This window comes from Saccoglossus kowalevskii, chromosome 20, assembly GCF_978046115.1.
Source record: "Saccoglossus kowalevskii chromosome 20, keSacKowa6.1, whole genome shotgun sequence".
Classification (NCBI taxonomy): domain Eukaryota; kingdom Metazoa; phylum Hemichordata; class Enteropneusta; family Harrimaniidae; genus Saccoglossus; species Saccoglossus kowalevskii.
In genome coordinates, this window is record NC_140660.1 from 21,293,264 (window position 1) to 21,315,023 (window position 21,760).

Below are 21,760 nucleotides of genomic sequence, written 5' to 3' on the forward strand. Positions count from 1 at the left end.
GTCTAAGGAGGCATATACCAAATATTCAGTTCATCATATTACCTAATTGTTTACAAACAACCCGTGCCTCCATCAAATCCCAGTTTTGTGCACTCTGTGCACATACCAATCGCCATTCACCATTGTCTCTTTTTATCTCTACTCTCCCTTCAAATGGTGTAACACCTCCTGATAGTCTCACGTCAACTGAAACATAAAAAGTGGAGTATTAATATAAATAGTATAAAAGGAACATGTGATTACGGACTAATCACATTGGTGAGCGATTTTACGAAAGTTCATATTACCCGGAAGTGGAAACAATATTAACTGATGATGTAATTGTATGTTCACATCTCATTCAAGGTACTAAATAACAATATTTCGAGTACAGTTTCATTACCACAAGTTTTGAGAAATTGCATTGTTATGTAAGATTCTGGGATTTTAAAAGTAGTCGATATGACATGTGACCTCATTTAGGGGATAAAGTAATAGTTAAGCAGCGCGCGTGTTCGTACCTGGAATAATGTACGTTTCGTTTTTTTATATTTGGAAATATAAATAATTCGTGTCAATAAAAGTGAAATAATTACTATTGTAATGGAATTTGGAGACCACTCCTCCTTGACTTTTCATTGATATACTTAAATGCAGAAGTAAGAGAACGGTGACAAACTGAACTAATTTACACCGTGTAGTTGAGCGGGGATAAATACGGTGACTAAAAAACGTCAGCACAACATAGTTATTACTTTTACAATGTTTTAGTTTTAACAGGATAACTGCGTTTAGAAATAATGCAACAATAATTCAACAAACATTTTTACTTCCTCATGCGGATTCACGTTCGCGACGTTCCCAACAAGTTGATAAATACTGACATAATTGTAAAATACAAAGAATACATAGTATTACCTTGTGCATGTACTACAAATATACATACATATATGATGGTTAATAACAGTGAATACACACGTAATATCGTCATAATCATTACACTGTACAGTACTGAAGTCAAACCAAGGTATTATAACCACAGTTCGTATTGACTCTACAGTGTGACATACCAACAATAGAAATGGATTGGTGCTATTCATATGTTAATATATATTCTTTTTGTCATGTCTCGCCTTGCTGGCAGTGTTTCAAGGTTACGGGGTAGACGGTACATCGTCTTTATGACTCCCGACTTCGTGAATGATGATCGATGATTCAAGGAATCGAATTTCTTGTTAAAGTCTGGCAAAAGTAGCACACATTTTTATCACTAGCAATGAGTCAATCCCTATGAAAACAACCGTTCACGAACGCACATTGACCAGGATGACCAGTATTTAATACCCTAGCCATACAGTAGCCTTTTAGGAATATTGTCCCGATTAGTGAATTGTGCCGAGTAGTTTTGTCAGCTGTCGACTGTTCAGTCTTTGTGGTAGACCGCCAGGTGTCAAAGGTCAACACCTCGTCTCGATTTCATTGTATACCTATTTATATTGTATGCTGGTTAACGACACACCGCACTATGTGTTTCACGAGACTACGCTTGATTGTGTGCATATTAATCACCATGTACGTGTGTATATCCACAGTCTATGGACAAGGTATTGTTTTGTTATCTGTTTTGAGAATCATTTGTTATAATTTTAGCACCAGCTTTTGTTCAGTGACAGTACTTTCTTATTTATTGATCACAGTGTACGCAGGTATTTATTTAAGAATACACCACAAAACGTGACAATAATAGTTAAGTATGAGACGATTTTTTGTTTGGGTTGCGTCTATTTTTATAAATTGCTCGTACCACATAGCAAGTATGATATATACCTGGATCCATGGGGTCTTAAGAGTGAGTATTATTTAAATTCTGTCGCCAGTTGTCTACTGCTGCTGTTTGAGAGGCAGTCAACGACATAATGTAAATATCACCCACTTTTACAAAACCATTGATCTATGGCTAGGTATGATCGTGATAACGGTAAGCACGATGAATATGTAATAATTCATCGAGATCAAGATTTAGTATATGCCCGAAATGTTGCTGTGAAAACTTGTCAAATCTGTTAAAACACGACGTCACAAATTTATGATTACGACAGCGCATTGTTTATATTGCCGTCACCACCCCAGTAGTGTGACGCATTCTTCCTCGTCTATTTTTTTCAATTTGCTAGCATGCTCATTAACATAAATAATCTAAAATGATTTAAATTATCAGTGTTTATATATTGTGGTTCACTGATGAATCACGTGGAATCACAGTGAGATCACCAGTAACAACATGACGACTAGCGAAGCAGCTGGATTTAGAAATGGTTACTAGATAAATACATGGCTATGAAGGTCATGTGTCTTTGTCTCGTTCATGAAATAGAAATAACAAGGTATAAAATGACATTGAAAAATCTATACTCTTTGTATATGAATAATTTCTGATAAATTAAATTAAAGTACATGATATATCGGGTATCAAATTCTAAAAAAAGGCTTTAATAATTATATATAATTATTCCATTCGCACTAAAGTGAGTATTTTTCATGAGTATACATTTGATATTATGGGAAAAATTCATAAACGTAAATACAAAACACAGTCAGGATACTATTTGTATTCAAAACTTCATGAAAACACTTGATTATACTTACTTCAGGCTATTACCATATTACCATAATTTGTATCTTATAGTTGATGTGAGATTATCAGGAGGTCGGACACCATTCCAAGGAAGAGTAGAGATAAGAAGAGACAATGGTGAATGGGGATTGGTATGTGCTATGAATTCACAGACATGGGATTCGGTTGAAGCACAGGTTGTGTGCAAAGAATTAGGTAATATGATAAAGGTAAACTGAATATATATATGCAATACTGTTACATTATTTATTTATATATATAGTATATATTATTTATGTTATATAAACTTGTGAACCTGTTTTCATTATTTTCTATTATTATTATCAATCAAAAATTAATATGTATTCGATTTCAGGTTTTGTAGATGTAATGTGGACGTGGAGTAACAGTGAATATGGTGTCAGTAATTTACCAGTGACTTTTTGTGATATCAGTTGTGACGTATCAGCCACGTCACTTAATGATTGTACAATATCTAGTACCGGGTCTTGTAATAATTGTCAAGATAATCAAGCTGGAGTTACCTGCTATTGTGAGTATTTTCAAATTGTAAATATTGCTTCTGGATCGTAAAAACATTTATTCGATTTGAGTTACGATTGGTTAAACTCAATGTCATATGTATTTGTGGTAGTAATTACTATAATACAGTAACTATGTGAACTACGATTTCCAACTAACCCAAATGGAGAGACCAATAATACTAATATATAGTTGATGATGTGAGGGAAGATGGCTGGAATCAGACTTAGCCTTTTACAGAATATTATATATCGTTTGTAAGATGTTTTTCCTCATTTGTTTCCAGAAGTTGAATGATATATTATTGTTTTGTATCGTATTAATGTACCTTGCAAACCTTAAGCGATATGCGAATTGCATATTCCTCCACATATTTAGTATATAAGTGTGTCATCGATCGATCCCGCCATTTACGATATCGACACTGTCACCCCCTACTGTAACCAAATAGCCTATTTTACTCAAAGTTTTTAACACATTTATGTTATAGCTTATATACACTTTTTGGCTGTAGTGGATAATGATAACATTCTATTTTTTTTAATAGATGCAGAATTTGCATATTCATTCAGCAGGATTCCAACAAAATCGTTTTAAAATGAAAACAGACAAATCTTAATTTATATGAGTAAAGTAACGATATATGTGTAAATATATTTGCTTAATGCGCTAAAACAATATTATTCATAAACTGTAAAGTTACTGAAATTAAATTGATCACATACTATTACATTATAGTTCCAGGTTTTCTAGGTCGCTACAAAGAAGGAAATCCAAACAGAATATTCCAAACATCATCAAACATGTACACTCTTGGAAACTCCATTACCACAATTCAAGGATGCATCCAGACATGTAGAGATATCTCTAAACCAATAGCAGTACTTGCCAGTGAAGATGAATGTTACTGTGGTGATGACGACACTGATTACCAGCAATACGGTGAAGCTGTACCTGGGGAGACTATCAACGAATATGCATACTACGGTACCCAACAATGTAGTGGAGATAATGGTACTGAACCTTACATACAAGGATGTGGTGGTGAATACCAATTTGATGTCTATGATAGTAAGTTCATTTGCTTTTATTTTTTGTAAGATGAGCACACTGATGGAAACAAAATTAAATTTCCGACAAGAATAACAAATAGACATGTTGCTATTTGACTATCATCTCCTTAGTTTCGTTCTAGATTCCCCAGTTTCCTTTTCTTGTTAAAATTACAGTAAACAATGTACATTACACAAACGTATACTAACAATACAACCAAGTTGAAATTGAGATGCCATACATATCTCACAGAATACACAATTTCAAAATCTTTAATTATCAACTATATCTGTGAGTTATCACTATCTATTATTCAAATTGGAGCATTAGAAAATCACATTTTCCTGCGAAAACATTGAACAGTTATAAACTATAAACTGAACTGATGGGTATTTAATATTTGTCTCCCGATGTACTGATTATTCATAGAAACACAGCCAATATTAATAAGTGTAACATCGGGAGGGAAAATCTTTATATACCCCGAATTTTACAGTTAATAAATGTATTATCATCTCAAAATCGGGAGGGTACCTGTACATCAGAATGTCTATAGTTTCTGTTGCAAGGACTGCAGACGTGACGTCCAACTATTTGGCACAATAGTCGAGACAATATCACTATACAAGATATTTATCCTACTAGTATTTTCAATGTATCTCGGTTGTCAAATATTCATATACTGCCTCAAATTCAACCTGGCTGCGTTTTTTTACATGTTCACTTTAAGATCGATTGAAGATGATGCGACATTGTGGTTTTCAGCATCTTTATTTACACTATTGTTTCGACTATTGCAGTAATCGAGTTTACCGAACCTGTCCGTATTTGGACTTTCATCATTTTGCACGTGGAGAACAGTACATTGGTAATAGTGATTATAGCGACACATATCTGCATACACTATTCACTGTTTAGCATCTTGGTCTTGGTGGTGTTTGGAATAAATAACTCAAAGATTTCGAACACTGTCTCAAAATATAGAACTGGTCAAGTTTCGACTTCACTGTTTACTTAATAATTCGATGACAGTTCTTATGCTGTGATTGCATTGTCATTTGTGTCGTTTTAGATATTTATATTATAGGACTTTTTTATGGATTTGATATGTTACTTTCACTTTTCCGAGGATTAGTGTCAGTTTATTCCGAAATTACTCAAATAAATTATTTCACTAATGATTTATCAATCCCATTTATTAAACAAAGAGATCTTAAACTTCCAGATTGCATATACAAGTTTAATTCAGACCCCCTACTGACAAATTATAAATAGTGTTTAAAGCGCAAATCAAGGAGTCTGCATAATTTAGTGGTTTGACCTACATCATTAACATAACCCAACTCTTGAGACATAATTTATATAAAAAAAATCGGTTTAGAAATCAATTTTTAAAGATAATTGTTAATGGTACAATTGAAACAAAGTTATAAGTTGCGTATCAGTTGAAGACAAGTGGAGTGTCAACATTGACAGCTTATTAATATTGATACATTGACAGCTACCATTGGTGCATGTGGAGGACAGTACACTGGTAACACTGGTTATATATATTCCCCAAACTTTCCTGGCAACTATTCAGATGACCAAAATTGTATATGGACGATTACAGTTGAAGACAACCATATAATTCAGCTTAGTCTATTGATGTATAAGATAAGTATTGGTGATCATCTGGATATAAGAGATGGTGATGACGTAATGGCACCAAAGATTACATGGAACAGCATGACAGTGTACAGTACTGGAAATATATTGTGGTTACAATTTTATTCAAATTCAGATATGAACACAGATTTGGGATTTGCGTTGACATACCAAGGTAAATCAGTGTTAGTTGTGTTGCTTCCTAATAATTCATTTTATATCAAATAATCAGTCAGGTTAGGTCAAACTGACTTACTACAGGTAAAATGTATCCTCGTACTACCTGCCCCCTAGCCCTGTTGTCCAAGCGACTGAGCAGCAGGCAACTCACCAACCCACACGGTTCAACATAATGACGCTGTTGGGGAGGCCACACACCAGCAGTGGCGTAAAAAACTGAAATGATGATGATGATAATGATGATGATGATGATGATGATGATGATGATGATGATGATGATGATGATGATGATGATGATGATGAAGAACAGATGAAAGCAAACATTATGAACTTATAAACTTGTGGTGGTCTGTTCAATTACAATCGCTTATATTTGTATTTGTTAGTGTCATTGCTTACTTGCAAATCGTTCTCTAATACCGTAGGTTAGAGATGCGTTCGATTGTTGCTCGCATAGAAATTGCAAAATCGTTAGATCTTTATCACATATCAACGTGACAAGATATAAAGTTGAATATCATAAACTTATAAATAAATTGTTTACATCGAAGTTCGTGTAATACGATGTAAGAACTGCTAAGAGTATTGACTGAAGTTGGAAGACCTCAATAAGAATTTACATAACCTTTACAGGTATTGTAATAGGGGGATTTATAACCCGACGCTCAATTTGATGATGATAGTAATTCACTTTAAATTTTGAATCCATATTATGACGGGTATATATAAGAAGATATACAAATATCGTGTAATAACATGCTGATGGTAATGTCATTGCGATTTTCTCACACTATTTGCGGTGTGATACTCTGAGACATCTCTACTTACCGTTTTTTTCAATCTTGGTATTGTGTATTTTAGCTCTACCTCAGTGCAGTAAACCACAGCCAGAGTATTCACATGTGAAAACAACACCATTTACACTTCTTGATCATTTCAATCCTGGAGACATCATTACATTTGAATGTGAAACTGGGTATATATTGAATGGAGTAAGTGTTATAACATGTCAAGATGATGGACAGTGGAATAGTAGTGTACCTACATGTACAGGTTAGATGATAAATATAGCATTACATTTAGATGTACAACTGTATACAGGTGAGATGATATGATGAACACTAGAACATATGCATTTCTATGCTTATAAAACAACAGTTAGAGTTACATAGTAATTTGAATCCATGTTTGTTTCTTCATATAACTTGGTTATTTATAATGAATATTTCAATTGTCAAATGGAAATATTTACCAACGAACAATTTGTTGGGTTAGGTTGTGCTATGTTATTTGCCTGTACTACTTTTCAGTCAGTGTGATTTTTGTCCATAATAAGGTAAATGGTACATCATTTGTTGTACGGGGAATACTAACCTAATACCATCTCGCAATCATCTTCATAAAAAACTTCGGATAATATTTTAGGCTTTGTTTGAACAGCGGTACATTGTTTGAGACCTTGACACATACAAAAATCACAATTCTTCATTTCTTTAAATTGCACAAACTACTAATTGTTTACAATAACTTTAAAATAACAGTATTTAATTGAAAAACAACCAGAATCACGCAGCCGATCCCTTTAGCCCTTTGATTAATTTTAGTAGTGAGTTTCTGAATTATGCCTTGAAAAAGTATCATGAGACTACTAGTTTATCTGAGGGCGTACACTAAGACAATGTTTACGGAATTACTGAGATAAAGTTGTTCTTTTTTCAACTTAATTTGATATACAACATTGAAAACATTAGCGTATGCCTTATCAATGAATATTGCTTGAATTCTGTGTTGTGTAAATTTAGGATTTGTTCCATGAAGGCGTATAAAGGGAGGATTGTAGTTGTAGATGTATTAGGTAAGACAAATGATAAATTCGATAGTGTAAAATTGACTGTAACTTCTGTGTATTCTCAGCTGTGTCTTGTGGTATTCCACCATCATTTCCAAATGCCTATCACACGAATACTGAATATATCTTTCCAAATACTGTATATTATTATTGCAATACTGGTTACTATCCCAGTGGTGGTGGAACACCACATAAACAATGTCTGGATTCTGGTAAATGGTCAGTTGGAATTGAACCACAATCTACAGGTTGGTTTAATTTTAACTATGTATGAATCGGAATTGATTTTTATTGTTTTATGTAGTCCATATATTATGCAAATTATTAGATAATTTCAGATAACATGCAGTTGACAATTGCGATAATTCCTCACTATACATGCATAATAGTTTTTTTACATAAATGTACATTATTTTACATATATGAAGTTACTGCAAGTATTTTATCCCTGGTCACGTGTTGAACAAGAATGACCTTCCATTACGTTCGCAGTGTTCTTAGCTGTGACCAAACACGACTCATGTTTTCTGTTTTAAATGTTGCCTTTGATAATAATTAGTTTTGATCTTCACATATTTCAGTGACTATTTACCCAAAGTATATAGTGTCCAATGATTTCCTCTAGGATTTATATTTTTATGTATATTAGAAAATATTCATATTGTCTATAAAAATGTTTACTGCATTTCAGGTATAACCAGTATATCTACGTCCAGTACAAAAACTCCTGATAGATCTGAGATAACTAAAACGACTCGACAAAACGTACTCAGTGATGAACCCACTGGTAAGACAATATCCTTACTCCTCTCATTTTGCAAGTTTCAGCTTTTATAAAAACTATTTACTGGTATATCGCATGTATTTCGTTGTTGACAAAGTAAACATGGAAACAATGAGTTCATTGTTTTGTATGTAACTTACATGGAAATAAATAACATTCTAATGATTTTTCTATATAATCTTAGGTACTGGAGATACACTAAAGTACAGTTCGACAACCAGTGAGGGCTGCACAGTTATTTGTGATTCTACATTAAAACCAAGTGTATCGTCAAATGGAAATGAGGAGAAGATAGAACAATGCAATCAGAAAGGTAAAACGACTATCAAATCTAAACGAGAGATTTACATACATACAATATGTTTATGATATACATGTATGTCTTTATGCCAGTATTTGTTAAATCCGGGTTCACCAAATATTACGAAAAGAGCGTAGTGATAGGGACATCGACCCACATGGCTGTTGACGATTACACTGTAAAGATAACTTGTTACACCCAAGGCAATACATCTTAGTTCATTACAGATAGTTTATTCATCTAAACGGTCGGCTGAGGTCGCGCTACGCTGTCTATTCTCTTCAATAAAACTTTACGGCGTGGTAGAGTAAACATGCAATCAGCTAATGCCTGCATTACCAGGTGCATTAAGTGATTACCGGGAATGTGTCTCAAAAAATACAGAATTGTATTTATAAAATTCTATCATAAACCTGCAAATTGTTTATCTTAAATAATACTGGAATGTCATGTGATTCAAACGTGCATACGTGATGTGATTGTGATAACAATATGATGTGGCATTGGTGGACCATTTGAAATCATAGGGCTGGCTTGAAGATTTGAAAAATCCCAAGCTAGACACAGAGAGAGAAAACAATTCATGCATGGTGTTGCAGAAAAATGTACAGACGAGACAACGCGAATAAAAACAATTACTGGTCACACTCTTTTAGTCTCCCCTAAATCCAAACGTTTGACCGCTTACACTTATTCGACAATACCATATCTAAAATATTGCAGGTGCTAATCCGGGTGTGTATGTAGGTTTTGGTATTGTTATTGTCGTCATGGCAGTAGTCATAGTAACGTTGGTATTGTTGTATAGAAGAGCAAGGTAAGTTGCATTGTTGAGTCAATCATACCAATTATAACAGACAATTTGTGAGTTTCTGTGTGACGTGGAATTATTGTCTAAATACGTCATAATTATCCGCCATGTTGTCATCCTCGTTCGCAATTGGTTATTATACAAACAACTAAAATATTCTTCCACGTATCCAATTGGATAAAGCCGATAAACGTGAACTCTTGGAAACTTGTAGTCCCTTTGAATAAATTTGATTAAACATGAGTCATTGACGGTGCGCAACTTGCAAGAACTTTGAACGAACCTGCACTGCTACTGACGTAATCAAACAACATTTTGTTACTGTAAACAACATTTGACCCTGTATCTATCAAGTACATGTTCATCTTGAAGAAACTATCAGTATTAGAATGAAAGGATCCCTATATGTCTAAATATAAACAAATTGGAACGTCATACAATGAACTTACTTTCAGTTCATCATTGTTACTTTATCCAACAGACTCAAATCTACCCAGACCGAGGAAAGAGAAATTACAAACTTGGATAAAAGTAATGATCGTACATATCAGGACCTTATCACAACTGACGGCGTTAACAATGCATACCAGGCTTTAAATTATCACGACGAGAAAAATAAAAAAGAGATGGATTATGTTAATACTCCTAGACCTGGTTGTTATGAGGAGATTGAATTAGGACAAGATGTATCGAAACAAAAGAACGTTGTGCAGCAACAAGCAGATGACTCTACTCTAAACATGTCGGAAATTCAGGAAGCATTGATCGTGTTGCAGCAATGTGTTACTGCCTATGACGTAACAACTGATAACGAGAAAAAGGGGGAAATGTCAGATACACGGAAGGCAATGACAAAGTGAGTCAATTACGTAAATGCGCGTAAAACAAAGTGAATATGAAGAAATTGAACGGAAGTTTTCACAATAGTAGTTTGTTCAGCACTACGTCGATGATCTCTTGTCAACATATGATAGTTGTTTGGGCTAACCTCATTATACCACGCTTATATTCAATATTGTGCTCATTTATGGAATTTAATAACAATTATATTACATTAACGAGAAAGATGAGCCATAATATTACATACAGAATGGTTTTTAGTTTAATGTGTGGTGTTGCGGTGTTGTGGAGCTAATCTCGTGTAGGTGTAAACAATATTGATATACAATTTGTTTACGTTTACAATATTAGAACAAGTACGAATGACATGCTACAAATTACATGAAGGCGAAACAAGGTAATACTGTAATTTTGATATATTCTACGTAAATCGTTGAATATTCTAAAACGTATTTCGCCATAACTCGCAATTTCTTGCTGTAAATATGGAGAGAGAAGTCTACTTTCTTGGAAAATGTCGCGCAGTTTCTAGTAAGTTGAAAAAAACGTTTTTTTAAGAAAGCCAAATGTAGCGGAAGCGAGCGAGCAGTTTAGAACACTTGCGAGGACCCTTGAAAACCAAGAGTGTTCCCAATATGCTGGTCTGTGTCGCTTAGCTCAGGCGAGATGCAAACAGACGCTGGCGAATTCACCCGGGGAGGCACACGCATTATTTCTACATACTGCCGAGAATGATGACTGCTTGTACTGCACTCATTTTGATTACAATCTTACGGCCGTCATCAACTGCCATAACCACACAGTACGAGTTCTGACTGAACAGAAACAACCCGCCCTAGCAGCTGTTCACATAATATAAAAGATGATAGCAGACTGTACAACTCAAACGTACATTATGACTGTCTGAAGTTTACAGTAAGCTCTGGTAGTCTCTAAAAATGTATGTCCACCGCTGTTGGCGTGTACATTTGTATTATTATAAATCTGGAGCACGTGGAATGTTACTGAAAATGTATGGGAAATAATGATGGCGAAATCGAAATATTTTTTTTGTCATATAGTCTAGTAGAGATGTGACCTTTGGAAATTAGTTTCGTATGTTCATGGACGTTTGTGTTTGCCGAGACACCGACCGACTAGATATTATTATATTTAAATTAAATGAATACAATCGTGGCTGGTCAATGGTGTAATTCTCACGTCATCATACGGGTACCAACATGCAAACTAGTAAGTACAACAATTGAGAATCAATCACCTGATGTCATTTTTCTTGTTCTCAAATATGGCCTGATAATGTTATCTAGAACTATGAATTCCCTATAATGCCATCTTTGTGATTACTTTTTCTTAGAAAAAAATATTTAGAAAGTCACTTGTTTATTATTAGTATTTGCAATTCATATTCCGGTTCGGAATACTAACGATGATCATGCTATATCACAAAAAACATGTTAAACACACCGCTATGTAAATCAAATCACTACAAAACAAATTACATCTTCTGGCAACCAAACTCCTTTATTTCGCAATACAGTTCTGCATATACAGAGGTATTGTTACATAATAAATGCCATGAATCTCAATGAGGTAACTGATTAATAATTATGTAAAAAAATAAAGGAGTACAATTATATATTACGTGAAGTTCGTGTTCTTATAATCTTCTCCTGTCAATTATGGTAATTATTTATGATATAAAATTAAAAAATAAGCTTTGTTCGATGTACACAAAATTATAGAGTGAATCTTGCATTAAAACACACAGAGCACGTTAAAAAGACGCTGCTTCAAAATCGCAATTGTGTCATATTGAAATGATCAGTATTTGATTGGGTCGGGTTGTACATGTAACTCCTATTCTTGTCCGGTAAACTCTGCTTCATTTTAATTTCTTAATATCAATCTTTATTAGGCGTGTTTACATGGTGGACCAATGTTTGAATTGCCTGTTGTATTTCAGACATATCCCACGTAGTCTTGTCATCAGTAGATGTAGGATTGGTTACATCATATACGTCCAACCATTGTCTTAAAGTGATCACTGCCTTCTGTACATCGGCCACTCTACTTATCTCACCTTGTTTGGTGTTGATAGAAGTGTTAACGTAATGGCCCACTGCACGTTGCCTACATCCTTCTTTTGTTCTATTACCTCTGATCGTATTGCCAACTCCTCATAAGCACCAGGTTTCGGTGTATTAACGTATTCCATCTCTGTCTTATTTTGTTCGTCGTGAATATTTAAAGACTGGTATTCATTTTTGTCCAAATTATCGTTGTCATTAGGATGTACATCTGTGATAAGGTCTTGATATGTACGATTACTTGTTTCTCCCAAGTTTGTCATTTCCCTCTCATCTGCAGATTTGAGTCTGTTTGGTAAAACAACAAGAGAAAATTGTTTAACGTGTGTAAATAGGTGGTTTACCGTTCACTGCAAGATCACGAGTAATACATGAAAGACACGGATCGAATGTTTGATTTTGAACTTGAATTTCTCATTTTTTATAGTTCAATGTCGAAATGTCCATTGAAAAACCCTTACATCATCATAATTGAACATCATCAAATATGTACACCAAATTATTAAGCGGGAAAATTGTTTCTCGTTTGTCGAATTCCACGCGATGTTTTGACGCCACTACGAAGTTATGACTTTTGTTTGTCCTGATTTCACGTTCACACATAACACGGGATCGCACAGTGAACGGAAAAGATTTGACAGTATGTTCACATATTAATGAACTTTTCATCCAAGTAATGAGGGTCCATATATACTGCGGAAATACAGATCAGACCAATGATATACACAAAAGTGTCTAAGGCGGAAGCACTGATCACACCAGTGACATGCACTGGACTGTTCTATATTTTCTGTATCATATGAACATACATGTTGCCATGTCACCATTTATTTATGATTGAATCAACAATTCAACTTACCTTACCCTTCTGCACAGAAATATAGACATCAATACGACTATTGGTATGATAACAATAATAATAAGAGCAAAACTAACACCCACGTATACACTCAGACTCGTACCTGTAATAAAAATACAAAATGTATTGAGTATCACAGTGGAAGAAGAAATATATCTAATCACAAACATTGCATGATATATGCCAGATAACGCAGAATTAACAAATACAGACATATAAAACATGAATTCAATTTATGTTTTAACAATCACCTGTCTGATTGAATTGCTTCTCACACATATCTTCATTGCTCTCACTTGACGAAACACTCGGTTTGAAAGTGGTATCATGAACAAATGAGTTGTCTCCACTCGGTGTCGAACTGTACTTGGAAGTATCATCAGTACCTTATTAGATGACATGGAAGAATTGTTTCAAACAACAGCATAAAAACAAATCAATAGATTTCGCGGTAAGTAACATAAAAAATAAATAAGTTGTTGAAATATTAACATTCTCAAGAATGAAAACACGATATTACAACAAAAACAGGTCTGAAATTTGCAAAAGGAGAAATGCTGTTGCATACTTACTTTTGGATTCACCATTCAGTTCGCTTTTGTGAGTAGTGTCAGTCATTTTAAGTATAGTAATTGATGAAGGTGTAGATACACTGGTTATAACTAAAATTCACGATTAAATTACATTATGGGTCATTTACGAATTTTATAATTAGCACAGTCTAATATATGTAGAATTGTGTGATATAAAATATAACAATGTATAAAAAAGGAGCAATGTATATTGTGGTGGTATTAACTCAACTATCGGAAATTCGTACAATGATTCACTCAATTACAATGTGAAACATAAATGCACATTGTTATATTCCGCCAAACTAAAAAATCTAACTAACTAAAATTCTTAACTAAATGACAAGAATGCAAATAAAAATAAAAAGATGTTACAATTAAAATGATAAAATGGAATTCATTACGTTCACAGTCGGCATGATATTATAACATATTGTATAAAATTAAAATATCGCACTGGATACTTAAATCGTAGTAGTCGTAACCCTAGCGTGTCAGTATTTACAAACAGGCCTTTTTGTTTTTAGCATGCGCTGGTATTGTCGCTTGGTACTCAATTCCCACGTGTGTGCAAGTGACGACCTCTCCGCTTTAATAGAGAATATCATAATTTTCTTTTATTGGGACACTATAATTGACAACTGTTGGTGTTTTGTATATGAATTTCATAAGTTTGACCTTTCAACTGAATAATGTAACATTGAATAGATTAATGAATTTTATTTTCGACTCAAAAGGAATTGTGACACATAAATAAGGATTTTATTTATATAACTCATTACCTTGCCATACAATCAAATCCAGCTTTAGTATTGAAAACATATCTCGCCTGCACATGTAGGTACACTACTATTCCACTCTCCATAATCTTGAAATGTTATAACACTTACTCCATTCAATATATAACCAGTTGTACATCTAAATGTGATGCTATATTTATCATCTCACCTGTACATGTAGGTACACTACTATTCCACTGTCCATCATCTTGACATGTTATAACACTTACTCCATTCATTATATAACCAGTTGTACATCTAAATGTAATGCTATATTTATCATCTCACTTGTACATGTAGGTACACTACTATTCCACTGTCCATCATCTTGACATGTTATAACACTTACTCCATTCATTATATAACCAGTTGTACATCTAAATGTAATGCTATATTTATCATCTCACTTGTACATGTAGGTACACTACTATTCCACTGTCCATCATCTTGACATGTTGTAACACTTACTCCATTCATTATATAACCAGTTGCACATCTAAATGTAATGCTATATTTATCATCTCACCTGTACATGTAGGTACACTACTAGTCCACTGTCCATCATCTTGACATAGTATAACACTTACTCCATTCAATATATAACCAGTTGTACATCTAAATGTAATGCTATATTTATCATCTCACCTGTACATATAGGTACACTACTAATCCACTGTCCATCATCTTGACATAGTATAACACTTACTCCATTCAATATATAACCAGTTGTACATCTAAATGTAATGCTATATTTATCATCTCACCTGTACATGTACGTAAACTACTGTTCTACTGTCCATCATCTTGACATGTTATAACACTTACTCCATTCAATATACAGTTTTGTATAACCAGTTGTACATCTAAATGTAATGTTATATTTATCATCTCACCTGTACATGTAGGTACACTACTATTCCACTGTCCATCATCTTGACATGTTATAACACTTACTCCATTCAATATATAACCAGTTGTACATCCAAATGTAATGCTTTATTTATCGTCTCACCTGTACATGTAGGTACATTACTATTCCACTGTCCATCATCTTGACATGTTATAACACTTACCCCATTCAATATATAACCAGTTGTACATCTAAATGTAATGCTATATTTATCATATCACCTGTACATGTAGGCACACTACTATTCCACTGTCCGTCATTTTGACATGTTATAACATTTACCCCATTCAATATATAACCAGTTGTACATCTAAATGTAATGCTATATTTATCATATCACCTGTACATGTAGGTACACTACTATTCCACTGTCCATCATCTTGACATGTTATAACACTTACCCCATTCAATATATAACCAGTTGTACATCTAAATGTAATGCTATATTTATCATATCACCTGTACATGTAGGTACACTACTATTCCACTGTCCATCATCTTGACATGTTATAACACTTACTCCATTCAATATATAACCAGTTGAACATCTATATGTAATGCTGTCGCCAGGATTGAAATAATCAGGAAGTGGAGATGGAGCCGTTAGTACATTGGCATACACTGGCTGTGGTTTACTGCACTGAGGTAAGGCTGTGGAAAATATAAAAAAAACAGAATTGAAATGATCAGCATGTGGAATTGAAGTCACCAGTCGATATGAGTGTATCGCGTGTTTACTACACTGTAATATAGCTGTGGGGAATTCAAACTTACATGTGACCAGGTAAATGTAAATATGAAATGGTTTATCAAGGATTGAAAAGATCATGAAGTGAACATGGACTTGTTATCACCGGATACATTGAATATGATACTGTACTGAAACACAGCTGTCAAAAATACACATGCTAGCAACAAATAAATGTCATAAACATGTACATTAAGGAGACTGCTATGAAATGGTTATGTTTCAGTAGTTTCGACGAGACTATCAAAATCATGCATGTTATCCCTGTTTTCAATTACGTGGATATTCGTAGGTGACAGTATATTCACCGATGACAGTTAACACACTGCATAAACATTCTGACCAACTAATAACATCATAATATACTATTCGTGTAATAAATAATCTATCACACATATTTCCAGTTGGTTGCAACGTGGTGAAAATTTTAAATAATTCACGTGTGAAACTTTGAAATTGTAACACGAAAGACCGGCTTGTACACTCTCCAGTCAAATGTTGCGTTTAATTACGGCTATATTTTGGCTCTAACCGAAATAATCTGACATTACGCACAATATATGCTATATTCACTGACTATCATTGCAGGGTATTAGTATTTATCGACGGTCTAATTGTGCGTTAATTAGTCATTTTCATTCCATAATCTCATTTTCTGTGTTAATCACATAATCAAAGTCACATTGAATCATTTGCGACTCGTTTGAGGACCATGCTTTGTATGTGGTTTAGCAAACTACGTATAGAATCAGGGAGAAAGGCGGAGGTATAAAAGGAATACCCATACACACCACTGAAATGTGTTATTTCCCATGAAGAATCCCAGATTGAAATTTGGAAACATTTTAAATGATGTTTGACAGACAGATCGCAAGCTAATGCGATTGTCATTTGAGTAAAATGTTCTGTAACATTAGCAGGGAAGAATACACAACTTTATCAGCATTTTCTATAAATAATCAATCACTAATCAATACAAAAATGTTTAAAATGATTTACCTTGGTATGTCAACGCAAATCCAAAATCTGTGTTCATATCTGAGTTGGAATAAAATTGTAACCGCAATATATTTCCAGAACTGTACACTTTCATGCCGTGCCATGTAATTGTTGGTGCCGTTACGTTTTCACCATCTCTTATATCCAGGTAATCACCAATACTTATCTTAACCATCAATATACTAAGCTTAATTATATGGTTGTCTTCAACTGTAATCGTCCATATACAATTCCGGTCAACTGGATACTCGTCAGGAAAGTTTGGGGAATACATATAACCACTGTTACCAGTGTACTGGTCGCCACATGCACCGGTCGTAGCTAGAAATAACAGAATATACGGGAACATACATTTAATATTCACTATTTGCAGACATCAATTATTCAAAAAGAAATAATTTATAGGTATAACACATAGTTAAACAAATATGATAGATCAATTCTAATTTGAAAACAAAACAAAAAAACTTTATTGGGTACCATTTCAGACTCAGCAATTTACAGTGTATTGTGAAAGGAACAAGTGCTGCGAATTGTCATGTAATTAAAGGTACATAGACATGGCATGGGGCACTATTGACTGGCATTTTATGTGTTTGAAGGACAGATTCTCTCAACTAATGAGAAATTTTCCCTGCGGTTGGATGAGGATTGCAGCTGTTGATTTTTATAATAACTTTTGTCATTTCTCATGTTCTAGTACTTCAAGCTGATTGGAGTCGGTCACATGGAATGGAATAAATCACAGTTTATCTCTCAATTTAATGAAATCATGCCGTCATTCATCTAATGAACGTCTGTATTTAGACGAACCACGCGACCACACCGAGCGGGCTGCCGAATTTAGAGCGCATTTGGATATCAAAATAACAAAATTTTGAAAGTCCAAATACGTTACTGCGATAATCAAAACAATATTGTTTACACGGATGCTGAAAACTACAATATTATCTTACTTGCGAGCCGCTGACCAGTCGTGGTCCACTCTAATCGATCTGATTGAATACGAAAACATATGCAGCCAAGTTGATTGTGGGGCAACAAATGAGTGTATGTCAATAAACACGTTGAAAATACTAGTAGGTTAAAATTCTCCTAGTAAAATGATATTGTCTAGACTATTTTGCCAGATCGTTGGACGTCGCATGCTTTTCTAGTGCTCTAATTTGAATAATGGGCAGTCATGACTCTCTGGTATACTTACTAAGATCATTTTAGATTATGATAATTTGCGTTTGTGAGATGTAAATTTTCTGTCGTTTGATTTGTTTTACAAATAAAGAGAAATTGGAATCCAAGACGAAACTAAAGTAGTCTCACAAGATGATAGTCAAACAGCCACATGTACATTTGTCTTTTCGAAAATTTAATTTAGTTCCCATCAGTGTGCTCATCTTGCAAATAGAGATACACCAAATAAACTTACTATCATAGACATCTAATTGGTAATGACCACCACATCCTTGTATGTAAGGTTCAGTATCATTATCTCCACTACATTGTTGGGTACCATAGGATACATATTCGTTGATCATCTCTCCAGGCACAGCTTCACCGTATTGCTGGTAATCAGTGTCGTCATCACCACAGTAACATTCATCTGCACTGGCAAGTACTGCTATTGGTTTAGAGTTCTCTCTACATGTCTGGATACATCCTTGAATTGTGGTAATAGAGTTTCCAATAGTGTAGATGTTTGATGATGACGGGAATATTCTATTTGGATACACTTCTTTGTAACGACCTAGAAAACCTGGAACTAAAATGTAATATTATGTGATTAATTTCATTTTAATAACTTTGACATTTATGAATAATATTGTTTTAGCTCATTAAGCATATATGTTTACACATGTACCATTACTTTTATTTATTTATTTATTTATTTATTTATTTATTTATTTATTTATTTATTTATTTATTTATTTATTTATTTATTTATCAAGTATTAATCAAGTAACAATAATGCGTTTTATCACTCAAATATTTCAAATGTTGGTATTATTGATCTCTCCATTGAATTTAGGAGAGCTGGAAATCGTATATCATATAGTTACTGTAATATAGTTATTACGAACACAAATACATATGACATTGCGTTTAAAAAATCGTATAATTGTTTTTCACGGTCCAGAAGCAATATTTACAATTTAAAAATACTCACAATAGCAGGTAACTCCAGCTTGATTATCTTGACAATTATTACAAGACCCAGTACTAGATATTGTACAATCATTAAGTGATGTGTGTGATACGTCACAGCTGATATCACATACACTCACTGGTAGATTACTGACACCATATTCACTGTTACTCCACGTCCACATTACATCAACAAAACCTAGAATCAAACAAACATTAAATTGCTGATTGAGAATAAAACAAAATTTATATGCATATGAGTATGAAATAAATTTTACAATAAATAAAATAACAGTATCTGTTTACCAATATGTCTAAAAATAAAGCGTATAACAAATATTCTGTTCATCATATTACCTAATTGTTTACACACAACCCGTGCTTCCATCAAATCCCATGTCTGTGAATTCATTGCACATACCAATCCCCATTCACCATTGTCTTTTCGTATCTCTACTCTTCCTTCAAATGGCGTGTAACCTCCTAATAGTCTTACATCAACTGAAACATGGTGATTATTATATAAATAGTTATAACACAGGAGTGGAGTTGTGGCATGGAAGAATAATATATATCTGTTTTTTAAAGACCCACGCTTAGTGTAACTAGAACACACCCTATCGTAGTATATTAAACAAAAGTCGTATGGGTCCAAAACACAAAACAAATGACGACAAAAATATCCAACCCAGGCGAGGTCGTAGCTGTATGCTGTATGTTTTGCTATAAGCCATGTTTAATTATAGTTTTGAAACCATCAAGCTCGTAGTGCACACGGGGTCATAATCCACCACCAGTGAAAACCAAAACAGAGAACTGAAAAAAAACAGTTCATTTTAAACATAGCCTGTGCTTTCGGTCCTTGGGGTTATTGGTAACATTAATCGCTCGTATTGTTAAACAGAGACATGTCTCTTCAACTGCACCCATTGTATGTGTTGTGCCTCCATTTATGCTATCGATTTTGTGTTGCGAATTTAAAAAAACCCTATAAAGTATACCTGCAAATATCAAAGTTAATAGTATGTGGGGCACGATCACAACACGTGAATTGTTATGGAATCTACACTTTGTTCAAAAGCTTGGCGTTTGCCCTCAACTCAGTCATAATTTAAGTCAGTGTCTGTGTCGACATATTATTGTCTATTGTCCATCTCGTTCAGTTTTACAAAATTCCATTGTTATCTGAGATTCTGGGATCGAACAGATAGGCGACATTAAAAGTAGTTCACATGACATGTGATCTCATTCGGGGGATAAGGGCGTAGTTACACAGCGCGAGTGTTCGTACGTGAAAGAGTGTACGGTGCGGGTTTTTTTTAATTTGGGATTGTAAATAATTCGTGTCAATAAAAGTGAAATAATGGAATGTGGAGACCACTCCTCGTTGTATTTTCATTGATATACTTAAATGCGGACGTAAGAGAACGGTGAAAAACTGAACTAATTTACACCGTGTAGTTCGGCGGGGATAAATACGGTGACTAAAAAAACCTCAGCACAACATAGTTATTACTGTCACAATGTTTTAGTTTTAACAGCGATACTGCGTTTAGAAATAGTGCAACAATAATTCAACAAACATTTTTACATTTTTACCTCATGTAGATTCACGTTCGCGAAATCCTCAACAAATTGATAAATACTGACACGATTGTAAAATACAAAGAATACATAGTATTACCTTGTGCATGTACTACAGATATACATACATATATGATGGTTAATAACAGTGAATACACACGGAATATCGTCATAATCATTACACTGTACAGTACTGAAGTCACACCAAGGTATTATAACCACAGTTCGTATTGACTCTACAGTGTGACATATCAACAATAGAAAATGGATTAGTGCTATTAATATGTTAATATACATTCTCTTTGTCATGCCTTGCCTTGTTGGCAGGGTTTCAAGGTTACGGGGTAGACCGTACGTCATCTCTATGACTCCCGGCGTCGGGTAAACACATACTTATTGTGTTGTATGTTTGTCTTAACTTTCTCACATATCTTTGACATTTAAAATGTTCCTTTCCTATGTCGAAGCTGATCAGAACG

The 21,760-nt window shown here is 34.1% G+C and overlaps 3 protein-coding genes across 3 annotated transcripts; 1 reads left to right on the forward strand and 2 right to left on the reverse strand.

Annotated features, from left to right (window-relative positions):
• Positions 1-1,464: 1,464 nt before the first annotated feature.
• LOC144355705 (uncharacterized) lies at positions 1,465-10,826 on the forward strand. Its single transcript, XM_085494444.1, has 11 exons — positions 1,465-1,583; positions 2,666-2,809; positions 2,970-3,146; positions 3,875-4,207; positions 5,691-6,011; positions 6,878-7,069; positions 7,931-8,113; positions 8,557-8,652; positions 8,834-8,962; positions 9,674-9,767; positions 10,243-10,826. The coding sequence occupies exons 1-11, from the start codon at positions 1,505-1,507 to the stop codon at positions 10,619-10,621; spliced, it is 2,127 nt and encodes a 708-aa protein (XP_085350570.1). The 5' UTR covers positions 1,465-1,504; the 3' UTR covers positions 10,622-10,826.
• Positions 10,827-12,103: 1,277 nt separating this feature from the next.
• On the reverse strand, positions 12,104-14,254 carry LOC102804394 (uncharacterized). The gene is made up of 4 exons (XM_085494727.1): positions 14,120-14,254; positions 13,799-13,933; positions 13,548-13,650; positions 12,104-12,976 (listed from the first exon to the last, which is right to left on the reverse strand). Exons 1-4 carry the CDS (start codon positions 14,163-14,165, stop codon positions 12,673-12,675), a joined length of 588 nt encoding a protein of 195 aa, XP_085350853.1. The 5' UTR covers positions 14,166-14,254; the 3' UTR covers positions 12,104-12,672.
• A 1,960-nt stretch (positions 14,255-16,214) lies between these two features.
• Positions 16,215-21,485, reverse strand: LOC146730129 (scavenger receptor cysteine-rich domain-containing protein DMBT1-like). Its single transcript, XM_085494726.1, has 6 exons — positions 21,382-21,485; positions 20,055-20,198; positions 19,720-19,896; positions 18,982-19,314; positions 17,556-17,876; positions 16,215-16,459 (listed from the first exon to the last, which is right to left on the reverse strand). Exons 1-6 carry the CDS (start codon positions 21,458-21,460, stop codon positions 16,215-16,217), a joined length of 1,299 nt encoding a protein of 432 aa, XP_085350852.1. The 5' UTR covers positions 21,461-21,485.
• Positions 21,486-21,760: the final 275 nt, after the last annotated feature.